At 42.5% G+C, this 26,010-nt stretch overlaps 1 protein-coding gene across 1 annotated transcript; it reads right to left on the reverse strand.

The window, feature by feature from the left end:
- Positions 1-1,785: 1,785 nt before the first annotated feature.
- On the reverse strand, positions 1,786-26,010 carry NRIP3 (nuclear receptor interacting protein 3; the record flags this gene model as incomplete). The annotated part of the gene is given in 8 exon segments (XM_082845120.1): positions 1,786-1,875; positions 1,878-1,896; positions 7,396-7,490; positions 7,606-7,658; positions 8,302-8,441; positions 10,297-10,379; positions 10,916-11,077; positions 25,837-26,010. Coding segments are annotated over 8 exon segments (816 nt in total).

Here is a 26,010-nt window from a genome sequence, read left to right on the forward strand (position 1 = left end):
CCATTGACCCAGGGATTTAAGTTGCTTATGAAGAGAGGAGAGAAACTCAGGTTAGGGACAATGAAAGGTGATAATCAAGGGAGTGTTGCAATCAAGTTGCTAGCAGATATCTGGAAGACAGAGCTGGTGGTCAGACAGTCAGATACATGAGCCTGAGATCATGAAACGGTTATAGGTTTTGGTAATAACAAGATCTAAGGTATGACCATTGGAGTAAATGGCAGGGAAAGGTAAAAGATAAAATCAGTGGAAGACTGTTTATTCAAGGAACCAATATGTCAGGGAGTTGAAAGGATCATCCATTTATGTAATTAAATTACGAAGAATTAAATCTGGAGTAGTGTTGTGGGGAGTGAAATGAGCCAAGAGCTAAACTTATTGAAAACTGAGGCGGAATGACCCAGGGGCTTGTAGATTTTGTAGATGATAGCAACAATGAAGGGACAGAATTGATATAATTTGATGGCATGAGGCTCAAAGCTGGGGGGTTTTAAGGGAAAGCAGAGGGAGAAATGTCTGCAAGAAGTAATAAGAAGCAAGGAGACCATCTACCCCATCTCTAGGACCAGTAATAGAACTGTGGGAGAAAAAACCACCTTGAGAGAGCTGCAGTGAAAGCACTGTCCTAAGAGAACAGCCACATTTCAGGGTTCTGGGATCCAAGTCAGCTGAAGAGGTATCTGATGCTTCAGAATGCTGAACCTTAAGTCCCCATTTTCAGTAGGATGCCTCCTCTCAGCTGCCAGTTGTTCCTGGTGGCTCCAACTAGTTCAGTTTCTCCAGGGGATAAACAAATTAACAAATGAATGACTAAGGGGTGAGGATCTCAGGTCTAATTTACTTTATAGTCTTTCGAGTAATCATCTTGTTTTTAGTGGCTAATGGAGTCTTTGGTGGTGTGTATTTTACCACCATGAAACAGAGCAAATTAAAATTATTATGAGATGTGTAAGTCAAATATGAGTTATACAGTATGGTTTGTTAATTTAGGTCTACTTCAGTATTCGTGCCCCTTATTTGATTATCAACGTAGGCTGATGCTGAGCTTCCCACCCATTTTCCCTTCCCTTTAATTGTCACTCTTTTCAAGTCCTGGCCTTCCTCCTAGCCCTTACCTGCTGATACTGAGCCTTTATATCTGAAATTCTACTCTCCATGGGGCATACCAGTGGGATTCTCCTCTCTGGCTACCCTTCCTCAGACCTTAGGACAGACCCCCTTCATACAGCCCTGTGACTGAACTGATCTTTATGAAATCTATTCACTTTAATGTACTTTCTATTCTCCAACCGGTTCTTATCTACCACAGAGAAACTGTTATGAACTCAGACACGTGGGGGATAGTTTCTGTAGAACCTTCAAAACAGAGTAGTTGACTCTTCATATGGGCAGTCCAGAAACAATGAAATTCTCCTGTCCTTACCCATTTTCAAAATAAGTAAGATGAGAACCACTACAGCAGCCCCCCAAGTACAAGGACATCCAGTATACCCAAGGAGTTCAGAATTTCACAACAGAATCCCAAGATATCCCATATTAGTTTGCCAAATGATGAAAGCAAAGTTAAATTCCCATTATCCAGGCTCACAGCACAGGAGATTAATATGTCTCCACTCCCTTTGTCCTCGAAGTCTCTCCTCTGGCAAACACAAGTATCTCTACTAGATCAGCCACACCCCATCTCCCCAGCTTATTTCTCCTGTTCAAGGGTTTGAGTACGTCAGCATTGGAGTATGTGGGTCCCCTGAAGAGTTAGGTTTTCTGTATTAGTTACACACTGGAAGGCTACTCTGCCTCCAGTAAAAACAATGCCAGGATTGAATTCCCCTCTCTGATTTTGGTGGCTGGGCTTTGCTGGTTAGGGGCATAGGTCCAGGAAAGAGTGTGATAAAGGTGCTGAAAAGAAAGAACAGGGCTTGTAGTCATCAGGCTGCTAGAACCTTGGGACAAGTCACTACCTAAAAGCAGGTAAAGACCCAGCTTTTTCTCCATTCTGGTCAGGCATCTGGCAGCCCCAGTCTTCTGAAACATACCACAACCCTTGAATAAAAAGGTCTCTGAGAAAATAGATGTCACAGTGCCCACATGCTTGACACCATGTGAGAAACAGCTGCCAGTAGGTCACTGACCAGACAAGCAAGCATAAAATAAGATAGTAGCATAGCTTAGGATGCACTGATAATGGAAGGAAGAAGTAGCGGCTAACAGAGGAGTCCAAGCTATAACACACAGACTAGTACATCTCTGCTTTCTGATTTCTTGAGAACAGTAGCCTGCAACTCTTCAAAGCTGCATAAAAAGCTCATAATTTCAGTCCAAATTAATGAGTCTATGTTTGTAGTGATGGCAATGAGTCAAAAATAAACTACATTTGATTCACAATCCCATTTAATAAATATGTCCTAGAATCAAAGAATTTTGGCACTAGAAATGACTTTGGAAGTCTCCTTATCTAACCTTCCACCCAATGCAGAAATCTCTCTCCAATATTGCTAGGAAATGATCATCCCACCTTTCACTCCCAGTGAAAGAGAATTTAGAGACAGTCCATTTAATTGTGCTAAGCAACTGTGTCTTGATACTACTCTGAGCCTTAGCTTTTCCTTCTGCAAAATTGTGAACGCTACTACCTTCTTTGTATAAATTAGTATAGTCCCTGGATTAAAGTAGATGCTTCCCTCCAACTGAGTCAGGATATGCCTCTCTGCAACCTCCACCTATTGGAAATGCTTGCTTTCTGGTGCCAGAAAGAACACTTTCCACATGACAACTCTGAAGACCATAATGAGGTTACCATTGCCCTTTTCTGGATGCTCCACAGATTATATACACATCCCTGTCTTACAAATGACATCTCCTACACACAGAGTCCTTGATACTTCTACATAGAGAATGCGCAATCAACTAAACACCAATATCATCTTCACAGGAATTTCTGTTAATCCAAGTTCTCTCCCACTGTGCAAGTGCAATAGATTTTTTAAAAATGGAAGTCAGAATATATTTTTTAAACTCTGTTAAAACAATTTTGTTGGCTTCATTCTATTAAGGTGATTATGAATCTTGATTCTGTTGCTCATTGCTTGTTTGTTTTTGTTTTTTTTTTCTGTACGCGGGCCTCTCACCGTTGTGGCCTCTCCCGTTGCGGGGCACAGGCTCCAGACGCACAGGCTCAGCGGCCATGGCTTACGGGCCCAGCCACTCCGCAGCATGTGGGATCTTCCCAGACTGGGGCACGAACCCACGTCCCCCGCATCGGCAGGCAGACTCTCAACCACTACGCCATCAGGGAAGCTCTGTTGCTCATTGTTTAAGAGTCAGATTGGTTAAGTCTTTTTACATTTATTATATTTAGAATAAATGGACAAAAGTAAGACAGAAAACCTTTTGAGGTGGAATGGTAATATCATCTGAGTAGTGGTAGAAACATAATTCTAGATTGTGATAACCACTGTCATAGGTATAGAATGTTTCTTGTTGACTATTTAATAACTACACTGTTTAAATACTAAAAATATTAACACTTAAAAGGTAAGTTTCTATCATCTGTAAAATGCAGTTATTTGCAACATCATTTAGACCTTAACTTTAACTATATATTAAGGTTCATTCAACCCTTCCCCTTCCCAAACCTCTTATTTGTTTGAACCAAATAAATATTTCCTTTCTAAATAAATAAATATATTTATAAAAAGTAAATTCGTAAACAAAATTTCTAGAAGTAAAATGTTCTCTCACACACTGGGGATCCACCATAAAAGATTGTTCTCACAAACAGTTAAATCTTTGAGGGACTACCATAAGCCAACCACTTTACACAGGTTATCTCATTTGATACTGTGAAGTAAGTACTATTATCACTTCTGTTTTGTAGATTACAAAGCCAAGCTCACAGAGGTTCACTAATTTGCCCAAGGACATACAGCCAGTAAGAGGGAGCAAAAGGGCTAGTAGCAATGGAGGAAATGAGGACCACAAAGCCTTGTGTTCAGAAGATCCTTTAAGAGAAACACAGATGCAGCTGGGCTATGCCTGGACTCCGCCATCTTCCAGGGGACCTGACACAAAGATTTTGTCAGACAAGCACACAGAGGGGAAGATTTCACTTTATTGTTACATTAATCTCACAAATAAACTCAACACAGCCACGAACACTGAGCAGATAAAGTGCCAATGCAGAGGCCTGGCAACAGAAGGAGGGAGGAATCCAGTTCGTCTCCTCCATGTGCCCAGCCTGGAAAGATATTTCTATTATACAAGAGTAAGGGCAGCTGACATACCAAGCAACCCATCTATAGACATTTTGAGCTAAGGAATAGAAAATCTTAACAGGTGGGGTCTGTGCAGGGCAAGGAAATAGAAAAGTCAGAAAACATTTTTTCCTCAAATAAGTCAGGCACAGAAATACCAAACGACAAAGACAATATTTTTCAAACTCCCTGTATTTTATTTGGACATCTAATAAGGAATGAGAGGGATACAGTTCTACAGGGTTACTTCTTGCTACCACCTGTCTTCAGAACGGTGACCTGAGTAGACACTCTCTTCCCACACCCTCAATCAGAGGTACCAGAGAGAATTTTCTAGGATTCTGGGAAGAAATGACCTTCCCTGCTTAGCTAGCCAGCCTCAGAAAAGTGGACCAGTGCTTCTTCATGAATATCAAGGAGATATGGGCTATCAGAGTAATCAACCTGGAAGCATTTAAAGAAAATTAATGAAGCTCAAGACTTCCTATAATTACCTTTAGACAACTTTAGGTACCTCTATCAAGCCTGAGGTTTAAAGCACAATTATTCGGTTAGTGAATTCAAATGGTCTGACTGCATGGAGTGAGATTATGATACCATAAGCTCAGATCACCCCAACTGTCTCTATTCCAAAACTGGGACGTCACTGACTGATTTTCAGAGGCCAGAAAGATCACTAAAGGCCACCTGATCAACCCCCTGATGCTATATAATCGAAGGGTCAAAATCGAAGGCATCTTTCTAGCACCTGAGAATTCCTGGCCTCACTTGGTCCACAGGGAATCTAAATAAGGATAAACCAGGCCAAGGAACTTCTAACATGCCTCACTTGTGGCCAAGAATCAAGGCTCAGAGTGGAACTTTCAACTAGGGAAAAGGTGAAGTATTTCAACTCAGTCCTAGGATGAGAAGCAGGCCAAAGTGGTTCCATGATAGGTAAGGGAGGAGAGTGGAGAGGCCTCAATGGAAAGGTGCAGGTGCCCCCATGTAAGAAAATGGGGGTAGTTTGAGGGGGCACTGAAGGCTGGTAACATGGGATCACCTCTGCTGAGCTTCAGATGTGGCCTCCCCTACTGTGGCTGTGCTTAGTTTTCCATCTTGCTTTCTCTGTAGAGGCTGATAAGAAGGGCCTGGGGGTGACGCAGTGACAACTGGCTACAGTATGGCCGCCTAGCTGTTCAAATGGGGGTCACGTCACCAAGTTCCTAGTCTTTAGGGAGCTTCTGAAATGCTGAAAACATTCAAAGTTCCAAAAAACTGTTTGATAGAGACAGTAGCTTAACGCTAGACAAGATTGTTGGTGGGATCTGGCAAAGTTTGAAGTAGGATCATTAAATACTCGAGGAACTGCTGCTATGAACCAAGGGTAGACTTGGGAATCTCTTAAAGGGACACCCACAGCTGGCTATTTTTCTGACTTCTCTGAGCACATCTCTGACCAAACTGAAGGGGAGATTCCATTACAGGTATCTATGTGCCCAACTGACACCCCAACAGAAAGGCTTCAAGAAACCCCATGACCTTTTTGAGAGGGGTCAGGAAATACTGAGGAGTCAGAAAAAATTGTTGTGAACTCTTGGGCAGGCTCCTGCCCTGCCTCTTTCCTTATTCCAGGACAGAACTGAAGAGCTTCCCAACCATCAATTCCCTGCCAGGAAGTTTCATTCCTGGCCCCCATCCCAGAAATGTTTCCCTAGGTAGGCTTTCCCACCAACTGATTCTATCCTTCTATTTTGGACCTGCTGTGGGTTTTTTCATCTCCTTTCCCCACTCCTGTTCCCAGCTACTTGAGTCTGATGCAGACAAATAACAGGCTAGACAGAAATACTGACTGGATCTTGGGGTTATCAACATCTGACAATGATGCCCAGATTATTTACTGAAGCCTTCAATTCCATCTCAGAGAGTGGTTAATGTTTTTCTGTCTGTGAGTCCTTCCTCCTCCTACCCTCCAAGACGTTCAAGGTGAGAAGCCACCTCATTCATCTTTATACCCATGGCTTTTAGGCACCAAGATAAGCACCTAAATGTGACAGTCTGGGTCAGGGGACTTCTAGTGGGCTTAGCACACAGGAGGGAGGGCTTCCCAGATCCTCTGGCATCCATCCCCAAAGCATAGCCTTCCCCTACCCTGCCTTTTTACAAATCCTCACCTCTTCATCCTCCTCTCGAGGCTTGACGCAACAAATGAGAATGAACATGGCCTTGGCCTTGGCTTGTCAGCTCTGAATTCTAGGTCCCTTCTGCCACCAACTCAGTATATGAGCTTAGACAATTCAATTGACTCTCCGGACCTTTAAATGAAAGGGTTGGACTAGATGATTTCTCTGGGCTCTTTCAGATTAATTCATACTTGAGAAATCAATGAAAGAATTAGAAGAAATTCGAATTCTGAGCCATAGGTACCCTGTATCTCTTTGAAATAGCTGAAAGGAGGTAAAGGTCAGATTCCTGTTCATTATACACTTTAACTACAGGAAAAGAAGCAAGTGTATCTATGGAGAAATAGAACCTAGCAGCCCCTATACTTGACTAATAAAAGCAATTTCCTTGAAGAAGCAGAGAAATAGGCCACAAGTGGGACCTGGCAGTGTCAAAAAGGTCTATAAATTAAGTGATCAAAGGAGTAAAAAACAATGGCTATAACCAGACAAGATCTCTAAGCACAGACTAAAGTCTAGAGAGGTCTGGGTGGGAAGGACCCCCTGGAGCTTCTATTAGAGGGGAGGACTTGGTCCAAAGCAAGTTGCTACTGCATTTGGTTCAAACCCAGTTTTCTTAATCTGTCAACCTGGTATGTGTGCACACGTGCAGACATGCTGCAGGCTGTAGTTATGCTTCTGAAGTGCTGAAATGAGAAAGAAATAAAAGAAATGATACCAAATTCAAAGAAGTTAGACTGAACGCAAGTACAATTTTAGTTTAAAAGCTACTCATCTTCCCCACCACTCTATGCAGTATCATCACTGCTCATTCTGAAATGTGGGCTATAGTTTTGTGGGATTGTGAACTCTGGGGGTGAGGAGGGGTATACTTGTGGAATGATTGAAGGTCAAAAGCAGGATACAACCCAATATCCTGTGTGAGAACCCCTCCAGTTAACGACCAATGGATTTTACTTGACCACACCCATCTGGGCACTCACTTGTCTTCATTCAAGGAAACTGTCTCCTCAAAAGGGATTTCTTGCTTGTCTGTCTTCCCCATGATCAGCCGGTGCTTATCCAAGTTTATGATGCACTGAAAACAAAGAAGAATCACTGGTTACCCTCAATGATCCCACTATGGGGTCTCCATGTAAGAGGACCCTTGCCTCAGAGAAGAAGTACCAATGGGAACATAGAATCAATCCTACCTTCAGGGATCGGAGAGTCTGGAGACCAAGGGACAAGTTTTTCTCATTGTCCTCTAATAAAAAAAATTAAGATTTAACCATTTTCATGTTGGTTTAGAAGTCAGCCTTATCACCATTAGGTTCTATGCAACCTAACCTCCCTTCCTTCCTTCCTTCCTTCCATCCATCCAATAAACATCTGTTGAGCATTTATTATATTAAGTAATTTTCCCAAATCATTATAGTTAAAAAGTGATAGAGTCAAGATTCAAATTGAAGTCTTTTTAACTCTAAAGGACAAAGGCCTTTGGACAAAAACCAGGAACTTAGAGTAGTCTAGAATAGAGTACATGAGGGAAAGTATAGGATTTGGTGGGAAATTATGAAGGGATTTATGGCAAAGGAGTAAGAGGATCTTGCCCTCTACCTCCAACTAGCCCACAGAAAGCTCTCAGGGGCACACAGAAATGTTTGTTTTCTTACCCCTTGAATTTTTTTATTCTCTGAGTGATTCTCAATATGTCTTGAATGTAGCTCAAGGCCCATCTGGTACTTCAGAAGGCAAAAACTGGGACAAGATTTATAGTACAAAAAAGTGGAAACCTGGGATTTTGAAGAAGTCAATATTTACAGGCATAAAATCCCATGAGGGTTTGGTGGAAGGAGGGAGAGGGTTTAACTTAGGGGTCCATAGGTCCAGTCCCCCATTCTACTCACCAACCACGGCTGCTGGGCAGTCCAGATGGAAGGAGCCCAGAGTGATCACTAGGTGCTCAATCTGGCCCACTACTTTCAGATGTCGGGGTAGAGAAAGCTTCTCTCCTTCATGCTTGTGAGATCTGACATGCTCCTTGAGTCTGCACCAGAGAGGAAATAACAGAATCCCCTTGGCAGAAGTTTCTGGTGGAATCTGGCAATGCCTACCTTCTGACACACAGCTGGAATTTTCCAGAGATTTCCTGGGTTAATTTACCAAAAAAAATGCAGGTCTACAATTCTTGTTTCAGCACTTTATCCTAAACATACCAGGAGATACAAAAAACTAAAGATTCAGCTCCTATTCTCAAAAAGCTATGTCACTATCTGCACTGGTGGAATATGAGAGTTGACACACTCAGAGAATCCTTTTCTGCATCTCAACATCCCCACCTATGTGCAAGGCAATTTAGTTAACATATCCTTTTATCCATCTGTGGGTAACAGATCTCAGAGAGGGCAGGTAAATCCTAATTTTAGAAGATGCTTTGTTCAGTGTCTAATTTTCTCTTTGTCTATTTCAGTCTATCCTCATCATTTAGTCTGAGGCCATAAGGATGGTGGAGGCAGGTACTTATTTGTTAAGTGCATTGATATTGGCATCAGCAAGGCATATTGTGGAGAAAGTCCTAATTAATTTAACTTGTCTGTCTAGGGGAGGAAGGAAAGAACAGCACCAAGGTTTCACACAGTTATGTAAGCTGATTGGAACAGCTAGCACCGAGCTATTATGAGTTGGTGGATAAATACTTAATTATGGACTTTCTGTGCCAAAACTTCTGCTTTACTCCATTTCCTCTCTTTTGGTGTTATAGCCCATCCAAAAGAAAAATAATTGCAATTTTACAGATGGTTATTAATTCCTCTGGAATCATGGCAGTCTTCTGCCTAATTATGCACCAGGACATTATTAGTCTTTCTGGCAACATCATGTTGCACTACAGCTCATCTCTTCACCACATAAAAATGCTCAGGATTCTTCTCATAGGAGCACTTGTGTCCTTGGACTCCACCCCCACCCCACCCCGTCCACCACCCTAAACAGCAATGCAAAACCCACAGAGCCAGCTTCAAAGAGTCACAGTTGTGGTGAGGGGTGAGGAGAAGGTAGAAATGAGAAGAAACAGAACATGTGGCAGAGGTCACTGATTATACAAATCAAGACTTGTGCAAGCCCTGCCTAATAGGGATATTTTGAAAGTAGCTTAAAATGGGCCATTATATCTACCCTGGTGATTGTTTCAATACAGAGATTTAGGCTGGGGAATGCTCTGTTGTACTTAGGGCTAGAGAAGTGGAAAAGGATATTGGGTTGATCCTCCCAATTCTGGGCTAGACCTCAGGGCCCATCTGGTACTTTGGAGGAAAGAGAAGGAAGAAGAAAGGAAATTAAAGTACAGATTGAGTGAAAAGGAGGAAAGATACAAAATGGCTTTCTCTGACTAAAAAAGAGGGAGAACCCAATTCCAGCTGTTAGAGAACTGAAGATATTCAATATATGAGGTGTCTGCCTCACACCCAGGCCCCAGCAGGGGCAGCAGTAAGAGCTGAGTTTACCTGTTATTTGCAGAGAGGAAAGGTACTAATCACCCCTGTGATGGTTCAGGTCCAACAGCAATAGCAGCTCTATTCCACGGTCTGACTGATACTTCTTGGGACAGGCAGTGTGGCCTCCAGAAGGACCCCAAGTAAGCTAAGGCCAACCACATCCCTGATTTTACTTCTCTCGGGTACACCAACAGGGCACATCCTTCTAACTTGTTGTCTGGGCAGGGCACAAATCAGGATCAGGGCATGGCACGCAATGAGCCAAGGATTTCATACTTTCTCATTCCGGAGCCCAAAGGTCTTTGCTCAAAACTTAATTGGTGGGAGTTAATGGAAAGCCTGGACTTCAAAATAAATTCAAGCAAAGAGTGTATTAGCATCTGACTTCCAGCACAAGTGACTACTTACCCCAGTCTGTCCACACAGGCTGAAGAGATGAGATTATATTGACAGCCTGTGTCAACCAAGGCTTTCACATCCTTTCCAGCACACTGTAGAGAGGAAACATACCGTTCAATAGGAGCCAGAGAAGCAAAAGGGAAGGGAGATCCAAAGAGCAAGCAGCAGGTGTCATATGAAAGGCAGGGTTGGGGAGCATCCTCACAATTATGGGTTGGTAGTGTCCCATCTTTATCCATTGCTGAGTCTCCTTTGAGGGGTTCTTTTTCCTGCTGAATCTAGAGCTTACAGAGGATTCCAAAGGACTTTGGGTATTTCATTCTATACACCAAGTGGCTCTTAATTTTGTGTGTGTGTGTGTGTGTGTGTGTGTGTGTGTGTGTGTATCACATACTCCTTTGCAAATCTGATGAAACATTTAGTCCTTTTCCCCATAAAGATGCACATGCATACAAATTACTGCATATATTTCCAGTGTTGCATTGAGTGCCCCCCTTAAAACTCATTTACGAATTCCATGATAAGACCCACATTCTATACAATTTGGAGGAGAGGTCCCCATTATTGGGATAATGGGCCCAAATCTTGTTCTCCAGAAAACCTGGAAAAGCTATTCTCAGAACATTACCTGGCAAGAAACCAAAATCATGTCATCAACCTCAGACTTCTTTAGCCCCTCAGACTTGGCATGATTGAGCTTGTTGGTCTTGGAGGCCCAAGGGACACGACTGCTTCGGAGCTTTGACAGGTTGGTTTCCATGAGGCGCCTCTGCAGAATGTTATGAGGTTGCTTGAGGAACAGAAAGCAGAGGCTTCTTAATGACAGGTCATTTTCCCCCTTCTCTCACTGTCCCCCAGGTGCTGCAGAAATAATGAAGGAGCTGCCCATAACTGAGCTCTACCTTTGCTTCTTATTTATCCTTCCTTCAAGTAGGGACTTCATGGGTATTATCAGAGCAGGAACTATAAACCAATTTGCAGTAGGCAACCCTGAGTGAATGAAAGAGCAATGTGGGACCCTGGGAAACGTGAACAGGGCTAATAGTCCATGGCTAAAGAGAACTAAGGGACCCTTGTGATTTGTACTACCTGGGCTTGCTGCTTTCCCTTCCCTTACAAGGGCATTTCAGGAGGAAAGTGGCCATAGTCTATGTGGAATAAATGTATCTTTCCAGGGGACTTATAGAAAGGGCAGCTAATTCTCACAGGCCAAAGAAACCTTCTTAGCGCTGGTTTTCAGGAGTTCTGTGTACTTCTGTTTCAAGTCTCACTCCCTCACAGTGTTATCCTTTGGACCCAAATACATGTGCCTTGATGACGTGGCTCTCCTGTGGGCTGAGTTATCCATGGGTGGATGAGGTAGGAAGACAGGGATTCATACCTGCTGAATAACCCTCTTAGAAGACACACTTTAGAACCTGGCAGAACCCAGAGGAATCATCCTTACTGTTATTCTCTGGACCTCAAGGAGCATAAGGCTCCTCCTGCCATGTGCTTGTCATCCATTCCCGCTCTCTTCAATGGGCCACAAGTGGAGTGTAAAAGGGACAGAAACTGACCAAGAAGCAGGGGACTTAATTAGGCCTTATATCTGTGCCAGGATACCTAAGGTTAGGAAGAAGAATGAGGAATATGAAATCAAGTCTGCTCTTTAATAGAGCTTAGGAGAGTTACTAGGGCAGATATATCTATGCTCTACTGTTTCTACTCAAAGTGGCCTCCAGAAAGTGTAAGCCACCTCTTAAAGTCATTTGACCTGAGAAATTTCTATACAAAAGCATATTATTCCTAGTTTACAATAATATTGAAAATCCCTCAAAGGATGGAGTCTAACCCCAAGTTTCTGTGTGACACATACTAGATGGCATTCCAATTCTAGGGGGGGAAGAGAGTTACTCCTAGAAGCCCAGAGCCTAGAACCTTCCCCAGGAAGTGGGTAGAAGTGCAGGAGGTCTTCATTTCCACCATATTACAGATTTCTGAGGAAGAATGGAGTCAGAGCCATGACTCGCTGTAACCCTGGTGAGGCGAAGAAATAGATTCCCAAAATACACTGACTCTTGGCAAGGCAGATTTTAAATTAGTATTCTTGGGAAAAGGAGAGAGAGGGGCATTTAAAAGAAAATGAGAGCTTCTTAATTTGACAAGGAGCTGGAGGAAGTGCTAACTCTGATTTCCTGATTGGACCCTGGGAGAATGCTTTGCTCCTCAAAAGAAACAGAAATTCTTCATTCTTATCTCTCTCTCACTAATAAGTCTAGATTCATACTAAAGCAGGTGTTTGTTTCTGTCAGGTCCATGCTTAGCATGACCAACTCAGATAAGCTGGATTTGTAGAACTGAAGACTGGAAGGGACTTCAAAGTCCATCTAAACAAAGCCCTCATAACCTAAAGTTCGAGGCTTTCCTTCTACAGTGGTCTTGCCCAACACCACTTTACCTGGTTATTCTGAATCTTGAGAGGAGTCTAATCATCACTGGACAGATCAGGCAAATGAGGAAGGTTCTGAAATCGTTTTCCTTGAAGTCATCTCTCTTTGAATTTTCCTACTCTACCCTTTCTCCACAGGCTATACACATACTCAAAGTTCTCACACACTGGGAAGAAAACACCTCCACAAACCCTCAGACCCTGCCTCCTCAGTGCCACGTCCTAACCACAACCCTGCCTTAAACGGTCTTAAAAAAAGGTCGAAATCACTAGTCAATTTCCTGATATCCTATATTTTCTTCACTGAAATCACTTCTGATCCCACAACACCAATAACGATCTCCTAATTTCCAAATCCGACAGACATATTTCAGCCTTCATTTTACTTGACTTCTCTAGGGTGTTTGGCCCTGCTGACTATTCCTTTATTTAGTAACCCAAAAAAGGTTCAAACGTAATACATCTTCAATATAAAATATTCAAATGTCACTGAAGTATATACAATTAAAAAGGGAAAGCCTCGGGCTTCCCTGGTGGCGCAGTGGTTGAGAGTCCACCTGCCGATGCAGGGGACACGGGTTCGTGCCCCGGTACGGGAAGATCCCATACACCGCGGAGCAGCTGGGCCCGTGAGCCATGGCCGCTGAGCCTGCGCGTCTGGAGCCTGTGCTCCGCAACGGGAGAGGCCACAACAGTGAGAGGCCCGCGTACCGCAAAAAAAAAAAAAAAGGGAAAGCCTCTGCAACCCTTCAAACCTTCTCAGTTCTACTCCCTACAAAGAACAACCATTAAATTTAGAAGTACATCCTTCCAAAAATTTTAATACATCTACAAACATAAATAAAAACAGGATCATACTATAACACTCTTCTAAATTTTTAATTTTTGTTTAATATATGAAAGGCATTTTTCTATGTCAGTACATATAATTCTTTTCATTCACTTTTATAACTACAAGTTTTCATAGTATAGTTCAGGAGTTGAAAATTCACAGCCAATTAACTCATATGAACCTCAGAGATGCTCTTCTGTAGCCATTTAATTATGCCCTTATGTTTGTTTGTTTGTTTAAAATTTTTTTTTTTGGCCGCACCACATGGCATATGGGCTCTTAGTTCCCTGACCAAGGATCAAACCTGCACCCTCTGCACTGGAAGTGTGGAGTCTTAACCACTGGACCACCAGGGAAGTCCCTGCCCTCATGTTTTAAATGACAATGTAACTGCACATTTACCTTTGCTCCCAACGAAAATTTCACTAAAATCATAGTCAAGGAACAAGAAAGGCCTAAAACTACAAGAACAAAGAGAATAGTAAAGTAAGCAACAACAATAACAGAAGAAGAGATTTTGACAAAATTTTGGAATCTAAAAAGCAGACGAAAAACTGGTAACTGACCTAGACTAGAGAAAGCTAAGTGCTTCACACCATTTTACTTCATGGAACACTGGAGTGGCAGAGACTGCCAGTTACTAATTAAAATCCATGATCTCCTCTTCTTTCTGGAAAGATACCTAGATTATGTTTCCCAGCCTTCCTTGTAGTTAGGCAAGGCCATATGACTGAGTTTGGCAAACAGAATGTGAGTAGAAGTGACACATACCACTTCTAGGCCTGGCCTGTAAACCTCTCCTGTGTACACTCCTCCATATTCTTTTCCTCTTCTGACGGGCTGGAATGGAGATGACCCTTAGGGTAACCTTCCTGGAGGTAACATGTTGAAGACAGAAGAGCCACTCACTGTCAGCCTGGGTCACTAAATGACTACATGGAAGAGGGCTGTCTTGTTGACCTTCCCACTAGAACTCTTACCTAAGAAAAAATAAACTATTATATTTGAACTATTTTATACTTGGGGGTCTAGCTGTAAAAGCAGTTTTCCTACTTAAACTAAAACCCTGGAAAAGCTGAGGAATTAGAGGTATTAGAACTTCTACAATTGGAGGGTATGATTAGGGTTGGAAAGAGATTAGTATAAACCCTGCATAAGACTCCTATGCATAAGACTCCTTCCCAGGTGATCCAGACAACTGGGAAGAATGCCAAAACTTTATTCTTTTTGTAAGAGTAAATCAAAAGACTCTGGCTGGTTGACAGTTTGGCTAGGCTTAGAACAGATTCCTTCAACAGCTAAGAATGAGAGTGGAGTGCCATACTATACCAGAACTGAAGAATATGAGTTGAAGGGCTCACATGGAGCCTTGCATAATGAAAGATACAAGACCCAAACCAAGATTTCACATCATTAAGAATTTTTGGAATATCATGGATGACAAAGATTCCAAAAGTTTCCAAAGAGAAAAAGATGATTTCAAATACAAAGGATTAGGAAGCAGAATTACATAGGACTATTCAGTGGTAATAATGGAAGCTAAAAGACAATGGAATAATACTTTTAACAAATCTGACAGCACATAATTTCTAAACCTAGCCAAGCTATCAATTAAGACTCAGGAAAGTTATTTCCCAAGAATCCTTAAGCAGCTTCTGAAGGATATACTCCACCAAAGCGAGGGAAACCAACAAACAAAGAAAAAAGCATAGGATCCAAGAAATAGAGTATACAATAGAGAAGAGAAACAAGGGAAATTCTGAAAACAGTGTTGAAGAAAAAGTCCAGGATATTGGTTGTGTAGTGGGCCGTGAGAGCAACCAGTCCAAAATGAAATGTGAGGATAGAGCACTCCAGGAAGGATGTCTCCAAGAAAAAACAAAAAACACCTGCTAGATCATCTGCAGTTTTAAGGTACTTGGAGGAGATTTAAATTTTAGATAGAAAATTAAACAAAGGGAAAAAACTAGGCAATTATTAATTTTGATAAAAATTAAAATTTTATGAGAAAGAAACATAATTATGGTATAGTATTTGACTCAGCTGTGAATAATATGAATATAGTCATAATAATGTAAGCAGTAAATGCTGATTTGACCCAAGATAGCTATTTAATTGTTATTAACATATTACAATATTAATATAGTAGGAGAGGGGACATGATGGGAAGGTATAAGAGAATTAAGGAACAGTTTAAATTTTTTTTAAGTTTTAAATTATATACATGTGCTTTTTGATAAAAAGTAAATTTTAAAAATATACCCTATACATTAAGAAAGCATACAGCCACAAGAAAATCCAACTTATGATGGCTTAAATGGAGGTGTATTTTTTTCTCACATAACAAGAAGACTGGAGGTAGGCAGCTGCTGGCATTAATTCAGCAGCTTAACAATTTCAGGGCTACTGTTTCCGTAATTCTCTTGGATATTCCCTCATGGTCATATGATGGGTGCCCCAGCTCCAGGCATTACATCCACATCTAAGGACGGAGGAAGGGACTCTGTGCCATCTATCCTTTTTATCAGGAAAGCAAAAGCTTTCCCAGAAGTTCCCTCAGCAGTCTTCTGCCTATATCTTCTTGGTCAGAATTCCCACAGCCACTTCTAACTGCAAGGGGGTCTGGGTGTATTTAGCTTCTGCGTAGAGGAGTCAGGTAGATAGAAAAGGGCTGAAAATGGGTGATGATTTAGCCAACTAACAGTGTCTGCCAAATCATGCAAAAACTGAAGTGTGTGTATATGTGTGCACACACACATACACACACACACCAACAATGTAACTTAGGCAGATGTAATGTCAGGTTACCCTATAACCAACCACCTTAGCACCTATTTTTTTTACATCTGCCCTACTTTCTGCATTTTTTTTTTTTTTTTTTTTTTTTTGCGGTACGCGGGCCTCTCACTGTTGTGGCCTCTCCCGTTGCGGAGCACCGGCTCCGGACGCGCAGGCTCAGCGGCCATGGCTCACGGGCCCAGCCACTCTGCGGCATGTGGGATCTTCCCGGACCGGGGCACAAACCCGTGTCCCCTGCAACGGCAGGCGGACTCTCAACCACTGCGCCACCAGGGAAGCCCCGCTTTCTGCATTTTAAAATAGCACATCATCTATAGACCTATGAGTCTGTGGTACAAACATACCTCAGTTTATTTAACTACTAATGGACATGTAGATTATTTCTACATGTTTGCCATTAGAAACAATGTTTCAATAAACTCAACATTCCATTTTTTTGAAACTCTCCTCCACTGGCTTCTAAAACCACTTTTCTGTCTATTCTGCATCTGTCTCATTTATTGGCTCCTTTGCCTCTGCTCATTTCCTAAATGTTGTTGCTCTATCTTAGGTCCCTTTCTCACTCTACAAAACCTTTTAGGGCAATCTTATCTGCTTTCATTGTATAAATTAGTACCCTTATGATGATGACTCCATCTCATGCCCAGCCCTCACTTCTGAGTTTCAGACCCATAGAACCAACTGCCTCTTTGAACTTCTCCACTTAGACACCCCACAGGCACTTTCAAACTTAACTTGTCCCACTGATCTTTCCCACAAAACTTGTACTTTCTCCAGTATTCTCCGTCTTGGTGAGTAAAATTCTGCCTCTTTAACACCTTGTAGTTTCCTCTCCATTTCTGCTGTTATTGCTAAGTTCAAATAATCTCCTAAAACATTATGTTCATGGTCTCCTTCCCCTACAGTGGCTCCCTTGCCAGCTGTATCAAACACAAAATCCTCAATTTACCATTTAAGATCTTCCACTAATTCATCCTCCTTCCCAGTCTTATCTTTAATCCTCCATGAAGGCGTTCTACTTTAGCAAAAGGACCACTTATCACATACTACCTTGGGCAAATCACTAATCTCTCTAAGCATTACTTTTCTCTCAGTCTCACCTTCTTCATCAGTAATAAAAGAGGTTTGAGCTCCAAAGTCCTGTTCTATTTTAACATTCTGGATTATTCCCTTTACACCAATCTGGTAAAATGGCATCACTACACGCCCATCCATTCTTGATTCTTTTCTTTTCCTAAACTTCCATCCCAAGTATAGATAGTCCCCAATGTACAATGGTTCAACTTATGATTTTTCGACTTTGTGACGGTGCTAAAGTAATACACATTCAGTAAAAACTGTACTTCGAATTCTGATCCTTTCCCAGGCTGGTGATACGCAGCACAACACTCTCTCATGATGCTGGCAGAGGCAGCAAGCTGCAGCTCCCAGTTAGCCTCATGATCATGAGGGCAAACGACTGATACACTTACAACTATTCTGTACCCATACAACCATTCTGTTTTTTCACTTTCTATATGGTATTCAATAAATTAGATGAGATATTCAACACTTTATTATAAAATAGGCTTTGTGTCAGATGATTTTGCTCAACTGCAGGGTAATGTTAAGTGTTCTGAGCACTTTTAAGGTAGGCTAGGCTGAAATACGATGTTCAGTAGGTTAGGTATATTAAATGCATTTTCAACTTAACAATATTTTCACCTTACAATGTGTTTATCAGGATGTAACTCCGTCATAGGTCGAGGAAGATCTGTACTGTTGCTACTTCCTCCAAAACTTTTCTGGTATCGATCTACTTCTCCTCATCTTTACTACTTCCAATCTAATACAAGCCACCATCATCTCTTATCTGTGCTACAACAGCCTCCTAACTTGTCTTCCACCTCTTCCTTCACCCTTCTCCAAATCATTCTCTACACAGCAGCCAGAGTAAGCTTTTAAAAATATAAGTGAGATAATACATTCCCTTACTCAAAAGCCCTTCAGTGGGGCTTCCCTGGTGGCACTGTGGTTGAGAGTCCGCCTGCCGATGCAGGGGACACGGGTTCGTTCCCTGGTCTGGGAAGATCCCACATGCCGCGGAGCGGCTGGGCCCGTGAGCCATGGCCGCTGAGGCTGCGCGTCCGGAGCCTGCGCGTCCGGAGCCTGTGCTCTGCAACGGGAAAGGCCACAAGAGTGAGAGGCCCACGTACCACAAAAAAAAAAAAAAAAAAAAAAAAAGCCCTTCAATGGCTTCTCATTGTTCTTCAGACAAAATTCAAACTTCCTACCACGGTCATAGGGCTCTGTGCCACCTGGTCCCTGTCTATCTTTCCAACCTCCACATACATACCATATACACACCACTCTACCCTTTATTCATCCACACCTCCTTGCTCAAAAACTCTTTCCCATTCTAATGCCCTTGCACCTGCCATTCCCTCTGCCTGAAATGTTTTCCCCTAATATTTCAAATAGGTAGCTTGATCTCATCTTTCAAGTCTCAGCTCAAACATCACTTCCTCAAAAACATCTTCTCTGACCATACTATTTAAAGTAGGCACTCCACTTCTTTAGTTACTAACATATCTCACTATTCCTTTCAGAGTAATTATAAGTCCAGAATTATTTTGCTTTTCTAGTTGTTTATTATTTCACTCCCCCACTAGAGTGTTAATTTCACAAGGGCAAGGACCTTCATTGTCTTGATCACAGTTATATCCCAGCTCTTAGCATAATACCAAATGAATAAATCTCTACCCTTTACTTCTTCAAAAAGCCTTTCTTGATTAATATCATCCAGTTCTTTCCTTCAGAATCCCTTCAGTACTCATACATTACATAGTTTGTACTACTTGCATTCCCATTCCTTGACTGTTGCTTTGTAAATATGCTTAAGTGGTTTGTTTTTGTTTATTGAAATATTGCCTTTCCAAGGGCTATCTTCTACTTTCCAGGTGTACTTCAAGATACACAGTATTAGTTAGATAGGTGCTGCAGGTACTCTGGTGGCCTTTTGGACATAGCTATGTCATCTTCCTGACACGGATCCTGCTTTATGCTTTAGCTCAACAAGGCAACACTAAGCAGTCACAGGTTCTCTAGTGTTCCTCCTGCAGTGTGGCTGCTAAACCCTAACCAGCAGTTAGGCATCTAAATCCTAAGCAGGCAAACTCAAATGTGCTGCCTTTATCACCATCGGGAGCTTCTGAAAGAAATGGGCACAGTGGGCAATGCTGTATTCCAGGTAGACATAGCTGAGGTTCCTCAATCTAGGAGCCAGTCTGATTAAATATCTCTTCTAACCAGGCTATAAAGTGGGAAGAAAAGTGAGGTGAGAGGAAACAGGCTATACTGTAGGATACCACAGAATCATGATCTGAGCAAGAACTTCTAAGGCCACCTTTTCAATCCCTTTACCTACGCTGTACTGAATCCAGACAGAATCAAACTAATGGATTTCTGTGGTCCACAGAATGGGTCAGACTGGAAAATAGGAGAAATTATAGAAGTCTGCTTTCTTTGTAGCATTTACTCTCAGAGGAGAAACCCAAGGTTTCTAGCTTCCAATAGAACTACAACTAGAACCACTTAGAAATAGGGGTCAGCAAATATGGCCCACAATCCAAACCCAGCCTGCTGCCCATTTTTGTAAATAAAGTTTCATAAGAACACAATCAGCCCCATTTGTACTGCCTATGGCTGTTTTGCATTACAACAGCACAACTGAGTAGTTGAGACAGAGGCTGGCCTGCAAAGCCAAAAACAATTAACTATCTGATCCGTTACAGAAAAAGTTTGCCAACCCTTGACTTAGAGTATTGTTTAAACTATATATGCTTTGGGGTCAGACAGAGCTCAGTTCAAGTTAGTAACCACCTTGCAGAGCTTTTGTGAGGATGAAATGAGATGGTTTGTACGAAGCATTTAATACCATGTCAGGTATAAAGTAAGCACTTAAATTTTAATAATTATATGTATGTGTACATATGTATTTTAAATTCTCATGCTCGGTTTAAAATTGAAGCTGATTACCATTCACTTTTTTTTTTCTTAAAAGGGCATGAAATCATCTTACTCCACTTTTGTCCTCATGTACAGTTTGTAGACAGACATGGGCTCCTGATTGACTCTCACTTCAAGCCCAATATACATGTCTCTGTCTGGTCTTGGAAGTCTAAAAGGGCACTAATATCTGTGCCTTCTCTTCTTTATTTACTAGCTGAATATACAACACGTGACCCTTTCATCACCACAGGATCATAGACAGATTGTCCTTAGGTTTACTGCTGCTCAAAAGCACATGGAATCTACCTAAGGCAGTCTTGTCACACTGCCCCAGGACTTCTGTGTTCTCTTTGCCTTTACCTTATGACCCAATAGACATGTTATTTCAAAGAGAACAGCCTTATTCCTGATTGTTACCTGCTGGTGTGAGATGGTGGCTTCTCAACCGCCCATGGCAGACTGCATTTTTGTTACAAAGGACTCACACAACTGCAGGGACTTCAACCAGATAACCTGTAAAGTTCTTCTTACTCTGAGGTTCTATAGGGCACACTCGAAGCAGCCCCCTCTCCATATAATCTCATAGTCAGTTGACTCACCAGGGAATGATGAAACTCTAGTCAGATGTTGGTCACCATCACTATTGTCACACCAGACCAGAGTAATCACTGCTTCCACTGAACTCCTCCAGCGCTTATTGACTATAATATCTTGACAACTACCATAGGTTTCCTGGTGGTATTATTTACATTTTCATGGAACTATCTATTCAACATCTACAATTGAATAGCTAATAGACATCCCAAACCTAACTTCTTCAAGAATCAAATTCCTGATTCTTTTTTTTTTTTTTTGCGGTACGTGGGCCTCTCACTGTTGTGGCCTCTCCTGTTGCGGAGCACAGGCTCCGGACGTGCAGGCTCCGTGGCCATGGCTCACGGGCCCAGCCGCTCCATGGCATGGGGGATCTTCCCGGACCGGGGCACGAACCCATGTCCCCTGCATCGGCAGGCAGACTCTCAACCACTGTGCCACCAGGGAGGCCCCCTGATTCTTATTCCCTATCCCTAACCCACTCCTCTTGTATTCTTAGCCATCTCAGTAAATGAGAAACTTTATTCTTCCAATTGCTAGATCAAAAACCTTGAGGTCATTCTTGACTACTCTTTCTTTCAGATCCTTAATCCAATCTCTCAACTAAACTTGTCAGCTCTGTCTTCAAAATAACCTGAGAGTCTGATCTTTTCTTGTCCCCTTAACTGCTAGCACACTGCTCTGAGCCACCATCATCTTTCACCTGGATTACTATCTAACAGCTCCTAACCAGTCTCCCTGCTTCTACTTTTGCCCTCTATAGTGAAATCCACACAGTAGTCTACTTTGTGAAATAAGTCATGTCGTGTCACCCCTCTGCATAAAATTTTACACCAGTTTCCCGTATCAGATTAAAAGTCAAATATCTGTACAATGATCTATAAGGCCCTAAGTAGTTTGGCCTCCCACTATCTCTCTGATGTTATCTCCTATCGCCCTCCTGTTGCTTACTTTGCTCTGGCCACAATGGCCTTCTTACAGTTTTTTAATCACATCAAGCACACTGACAATTCAGGCCTTTGCACTTGCTGTTCCTTCTGCCTAGAACATTCTTCTCCAAGATATTTTGCTCTCTCATTTCCTTCAATATCTCGTATAATGTAATCTTATCAGACAGGCCTTCCCTGACCACCCTAGATAAAATAACAGGGCTCTACTCCATCCTACCCTGGCCATTACACTCCCTATTCCCTTATCCTGGTTTATTTTCTCCATAGCACTGATTACACCCTGATATATTATATATTTACTTGATTTATTTTCTGCCTTCTCCCCCCCCCCCACAAGAACGTAAGTTTTATGAGGGCAGGAACTCCGTTTTGGTTCACTACTATATCTTCAATACCTAGATCATGCCTGACATGTAATAAGTGTTCAATAAATATTTGGGGAATAAATTAATTAATCAGTCCTATCCTTCCCTCTAATCTATAAACTCATTGTACAGGTAAACTTTGCTGTCTTCTTCTTTGTGATCCTAGCACCTAGCATTGTGTCCTGAACATAGCAAGTGTTCAAAGAATGTTTGCTGTAATTAGGATTCGATCATGGCTCTGGAAATCTTCAGTTTGCACCAGATCCTGATGTTATACTGGTATTTCATGCTCCTCTTCTAAGACTCCCAAGTTCTCTGGTCCAAAATCTATAGCATTATGGATGTCTTGTGGCATTATGAATAACTTATCTACAGGATACCACCCAGGGCTGCCCTCATTGACAGAAATTCTAATCAGGTAGATCAGATACTAGGAGTACAGGGCTAGTCATTTCATGGTCAGTTGGCTTTGCTGTGTTACACCATCCTTCCCCCAGCCTTCTCCTAATTCTAGTGAGTTTTGCTAAAGCATTTGGCTAGAAGCAGAATCAATCATAAATAGGAAAGCAAAACTGTCTTTCTATTGCTGAATAAGTAAGGATATAGCCTGATGGTCAGTAATATTATCATATAGGAAAGACAGCATAATATCCCATGATATGACTGTTTCTAAAAATTAAAAAGTCCTTACCTCAATGAGAAGAACATTTATGAACCTGGTAGCTAAAACAAAAGAAATTAGAATACGCAAAACTCCAAGAGTGATTTTTTTCTCTACCCTCATCAACTTAAAAAATAATAATAAACGAAATAAAATATTACTCACTCATATCTCTGATTTTGATTCTTAATCTAATACACAAAGAAGAGCACAAGATAAAAGGACAAACAAAATAAGACAGCCAGACATAAGAAATAAAATTAATTTCCACAGTAGACTTTGTAGCAGCCAACTACACACAAACAGGAAAAGGGCAAAGGCACCTCCCTAGGGTCAAGAGAACAAGAACACATTTCACTGCCCATGGATGCTCTTTGCCAACCCAAAAAAAGTTGGCAGGCTGGATTCAAATAGTGAATGTTATAGAAACAGCATGGTAAAAGGTAGATAATTCAGAAAACTCAGCAGTGTAATTCTAATATAGGTCACTAGTATGAGGAAAACAACCCACAATCTTCTCATTGGCACAAACCCCAGAATCAATGAAAACTAATTTGTCCTTTCCCCCCTATCTCCCTCTGATGCCATCCCTTCCCTTTTCTTGTCCCTCTTTTATTGAGCTTGTACTATCGATTTATACAGTCAATTTTTGTATCCTCAAAAATTTCACTTTGGTGAGAGAACACTGAGTCAGCACTGGTCTATACTACCAGATCTATCCATATATATATCCATATATATGAAGTGAGATAGTACTTCTAAGGTTATTTCTAAGATTATCCTGATCCAGCAGCATAAGTTCCAAGAAAGCTTAAGCATGCCACGTCACCCCAGTACTCAGAGCTCTCCTAGCCCTATCTCAGTCTGCCTTGGCATCTGTGACCTGTTCTAGCTCTTCTGTGCAATCACTTGCACATTACAGGTGTGAGAACAGTGAGAGAGGGACATCAACTCATGGCAGTGGGGGGAGGCAGGGGAGAGAAATTGTGAACCATGGTTCAGGGTCTCACAATAAACTGCTGTGTGTCACATCCACAGCAATAACCTGCTTCTTGAGGAAGCTTCTTCCTTCCAGCCTAGTGCCTATGTTCTATGCTATCAGCTCCTGTGTGGCTCAACTAAGACAGACTGGAGTCAGAAAAGCAGATGGAGTTCTTCCTACACAGGATGAAGCAGTATAAAGAATGCTAGGCAGAAGAATGGAGAGGCAGTTCCTCAGGGCTAGGAAACTCCTTGACATCCCAGGACAACCAAATGTCAATCATATCTTAAATCCAGCATGAAGGGAAAAAAAATTCCACATTGTACTTATTTTCCTATTACTGTTTATTGGCTGAGGCTTCCAGGAACTAGGATTATTGTGGCAGGAACTAGGATTATTGTGGTCTGAAGGTAAGAAGACTTGAACCTGATTTGCTAAATGAATCTAGACTGTAGTAAAGTGAAAGGAGGGAAGAAAGACAGTTATCGCCTTTCTAGGAATACATTTCAGTCACTCACCACTCTGAGTTAGCATGAATCAGATTAACTATTCTGTGGCTTGTGCAGGTAAAATACCTTTTAAAAAACAGCAAGATAATTGAGTAGACATCCCCTGTACAATAAATAACTAAAAATAATTCTCTATCACAATGGGGGAGGGCAAATCTGATCTTGGGATCTATGTGCCATTAGAGTTGATTAAAACAAGAAGAAGAAGAAGTAGATTCAGCAGCTCTGCCCTCCATACCCATCTTGTGGTGGGAAATGGCAATTTCAGTGGCCCAGGCTGACACCCCGCTTCCCTGACAAATTAAACATTCCAAAAGCTCAAAAAATACTGGAAAAATTAAACAGAGCATCTACTTCATTTAAGACATTTAAGTAATGCTTCATAAATTATTGCCTAGATGAATAAAGTGATTGTGAAATTCAAGAAAACAAGTTAAACTACAAGAAAATTCCAGATAAAACTACAAAGCTAAACATCAATTTGGTCCAGTGACTTAAATATGAGAGTCAGATACAGTTCTTTAAACTAGTAACCCTTAGGCCCCCATAGGATCCCTCCTATAGATAGAGGACAGTACGGTCTTTGAACTCAGACCTCCAGTCCTGGAGTTTCTCCTTCTTAATGCCAAGAACAACCCTGCTAGAAAAAAAGACTGCGCCAGCCCCAGCTCCAGCTCCACACATCAGCCGGTGGAGCAGCTGGGGCAGCCTGGCCTCCTCCCTCTATCCACTCTTTGGGGGTGGAGTAGCAGGAGAGGAAGATGATGAAGAGAGGTTTGGGGCTCAGGAAACCTTCAAGGTCCACACTGTTTCTCTCCCCGCCCCCCGCCCTCCTGTTGGAAGGTCAAAGGTAGGTGAGACCAAAATCAAACGGAGGAGTAGATTTTGCATAGGGGGGAAATGGATTCAACAAAAGTCAAGTGTATCTGGATGTGGTGACTGCCCAGAAAGCCCCCTTCCCACTTCGTTCTCTCCTTCTCACACCACTTAGGAGTCACCTCTGTCTGGGTCACGGGCCCGGCCAAGCAGCCTGGGAGGCAGCGGGAGCTACCCTGGCTGCGAGGCTCAAGCCCCAAGCAATCAAACTCGGTACTGCGAAAAATGGGAGGGAAAGGGGACCTGAGGGCAAGAAGGTAGGGCTGGGTCTCTTCTACTCCAGAGGAGAGACACGAAGGGAGGAAGCTGCGCTGAAGGGAGGGCGAGCTGGAAAAGCTACGACGGAATCCCGAGAGAAACTAAAGCAGGGGAATGCTGGATGGAGAGGAATCCGAAACAGAGCAACAGCGAGACAGCCGACAGCGGCCGGCGGCCGGCGGGGGCCCGGCCGCTGACTCAGTGAAAGCTGCAAAGGGCGGGCCCCGGGAGACCTCACAGCGCGATGGTGACTGGCCGCCGCGCGCGGGGACCCCGAGGCGGGCGCGGCCGCGGGGGCTCACCGTGTCCTTGGACGAGCCCAGCTTCTTGAGGCCGTCCAAGGGCAGCAGGTCGGCCGAGTCCTTGTGGATGAACTGCACGGCCTGCTTCATCCGGCGCTGCTGCCGCAGCGACGCCCCCTCCCGCCTGTCCGTCTCCTTGCGGCCGCCCTCGGTGAGGAGTCCTGAGTAAAACAT

The sequence above is a fragment of the Leucopleurus acutus genome (genome assembly GCF_964270905.1).
Source record: "Leucopleurus acutus genome assembly, chromosome: 8".
Taxonomy (NCBI): domain Eukaryota; kingdom Metazoa; phylum Chordata; class Mammalia; order Artiodactyla; family Delphinidae; genus Leucopleurus; species Leucopleurus acutus.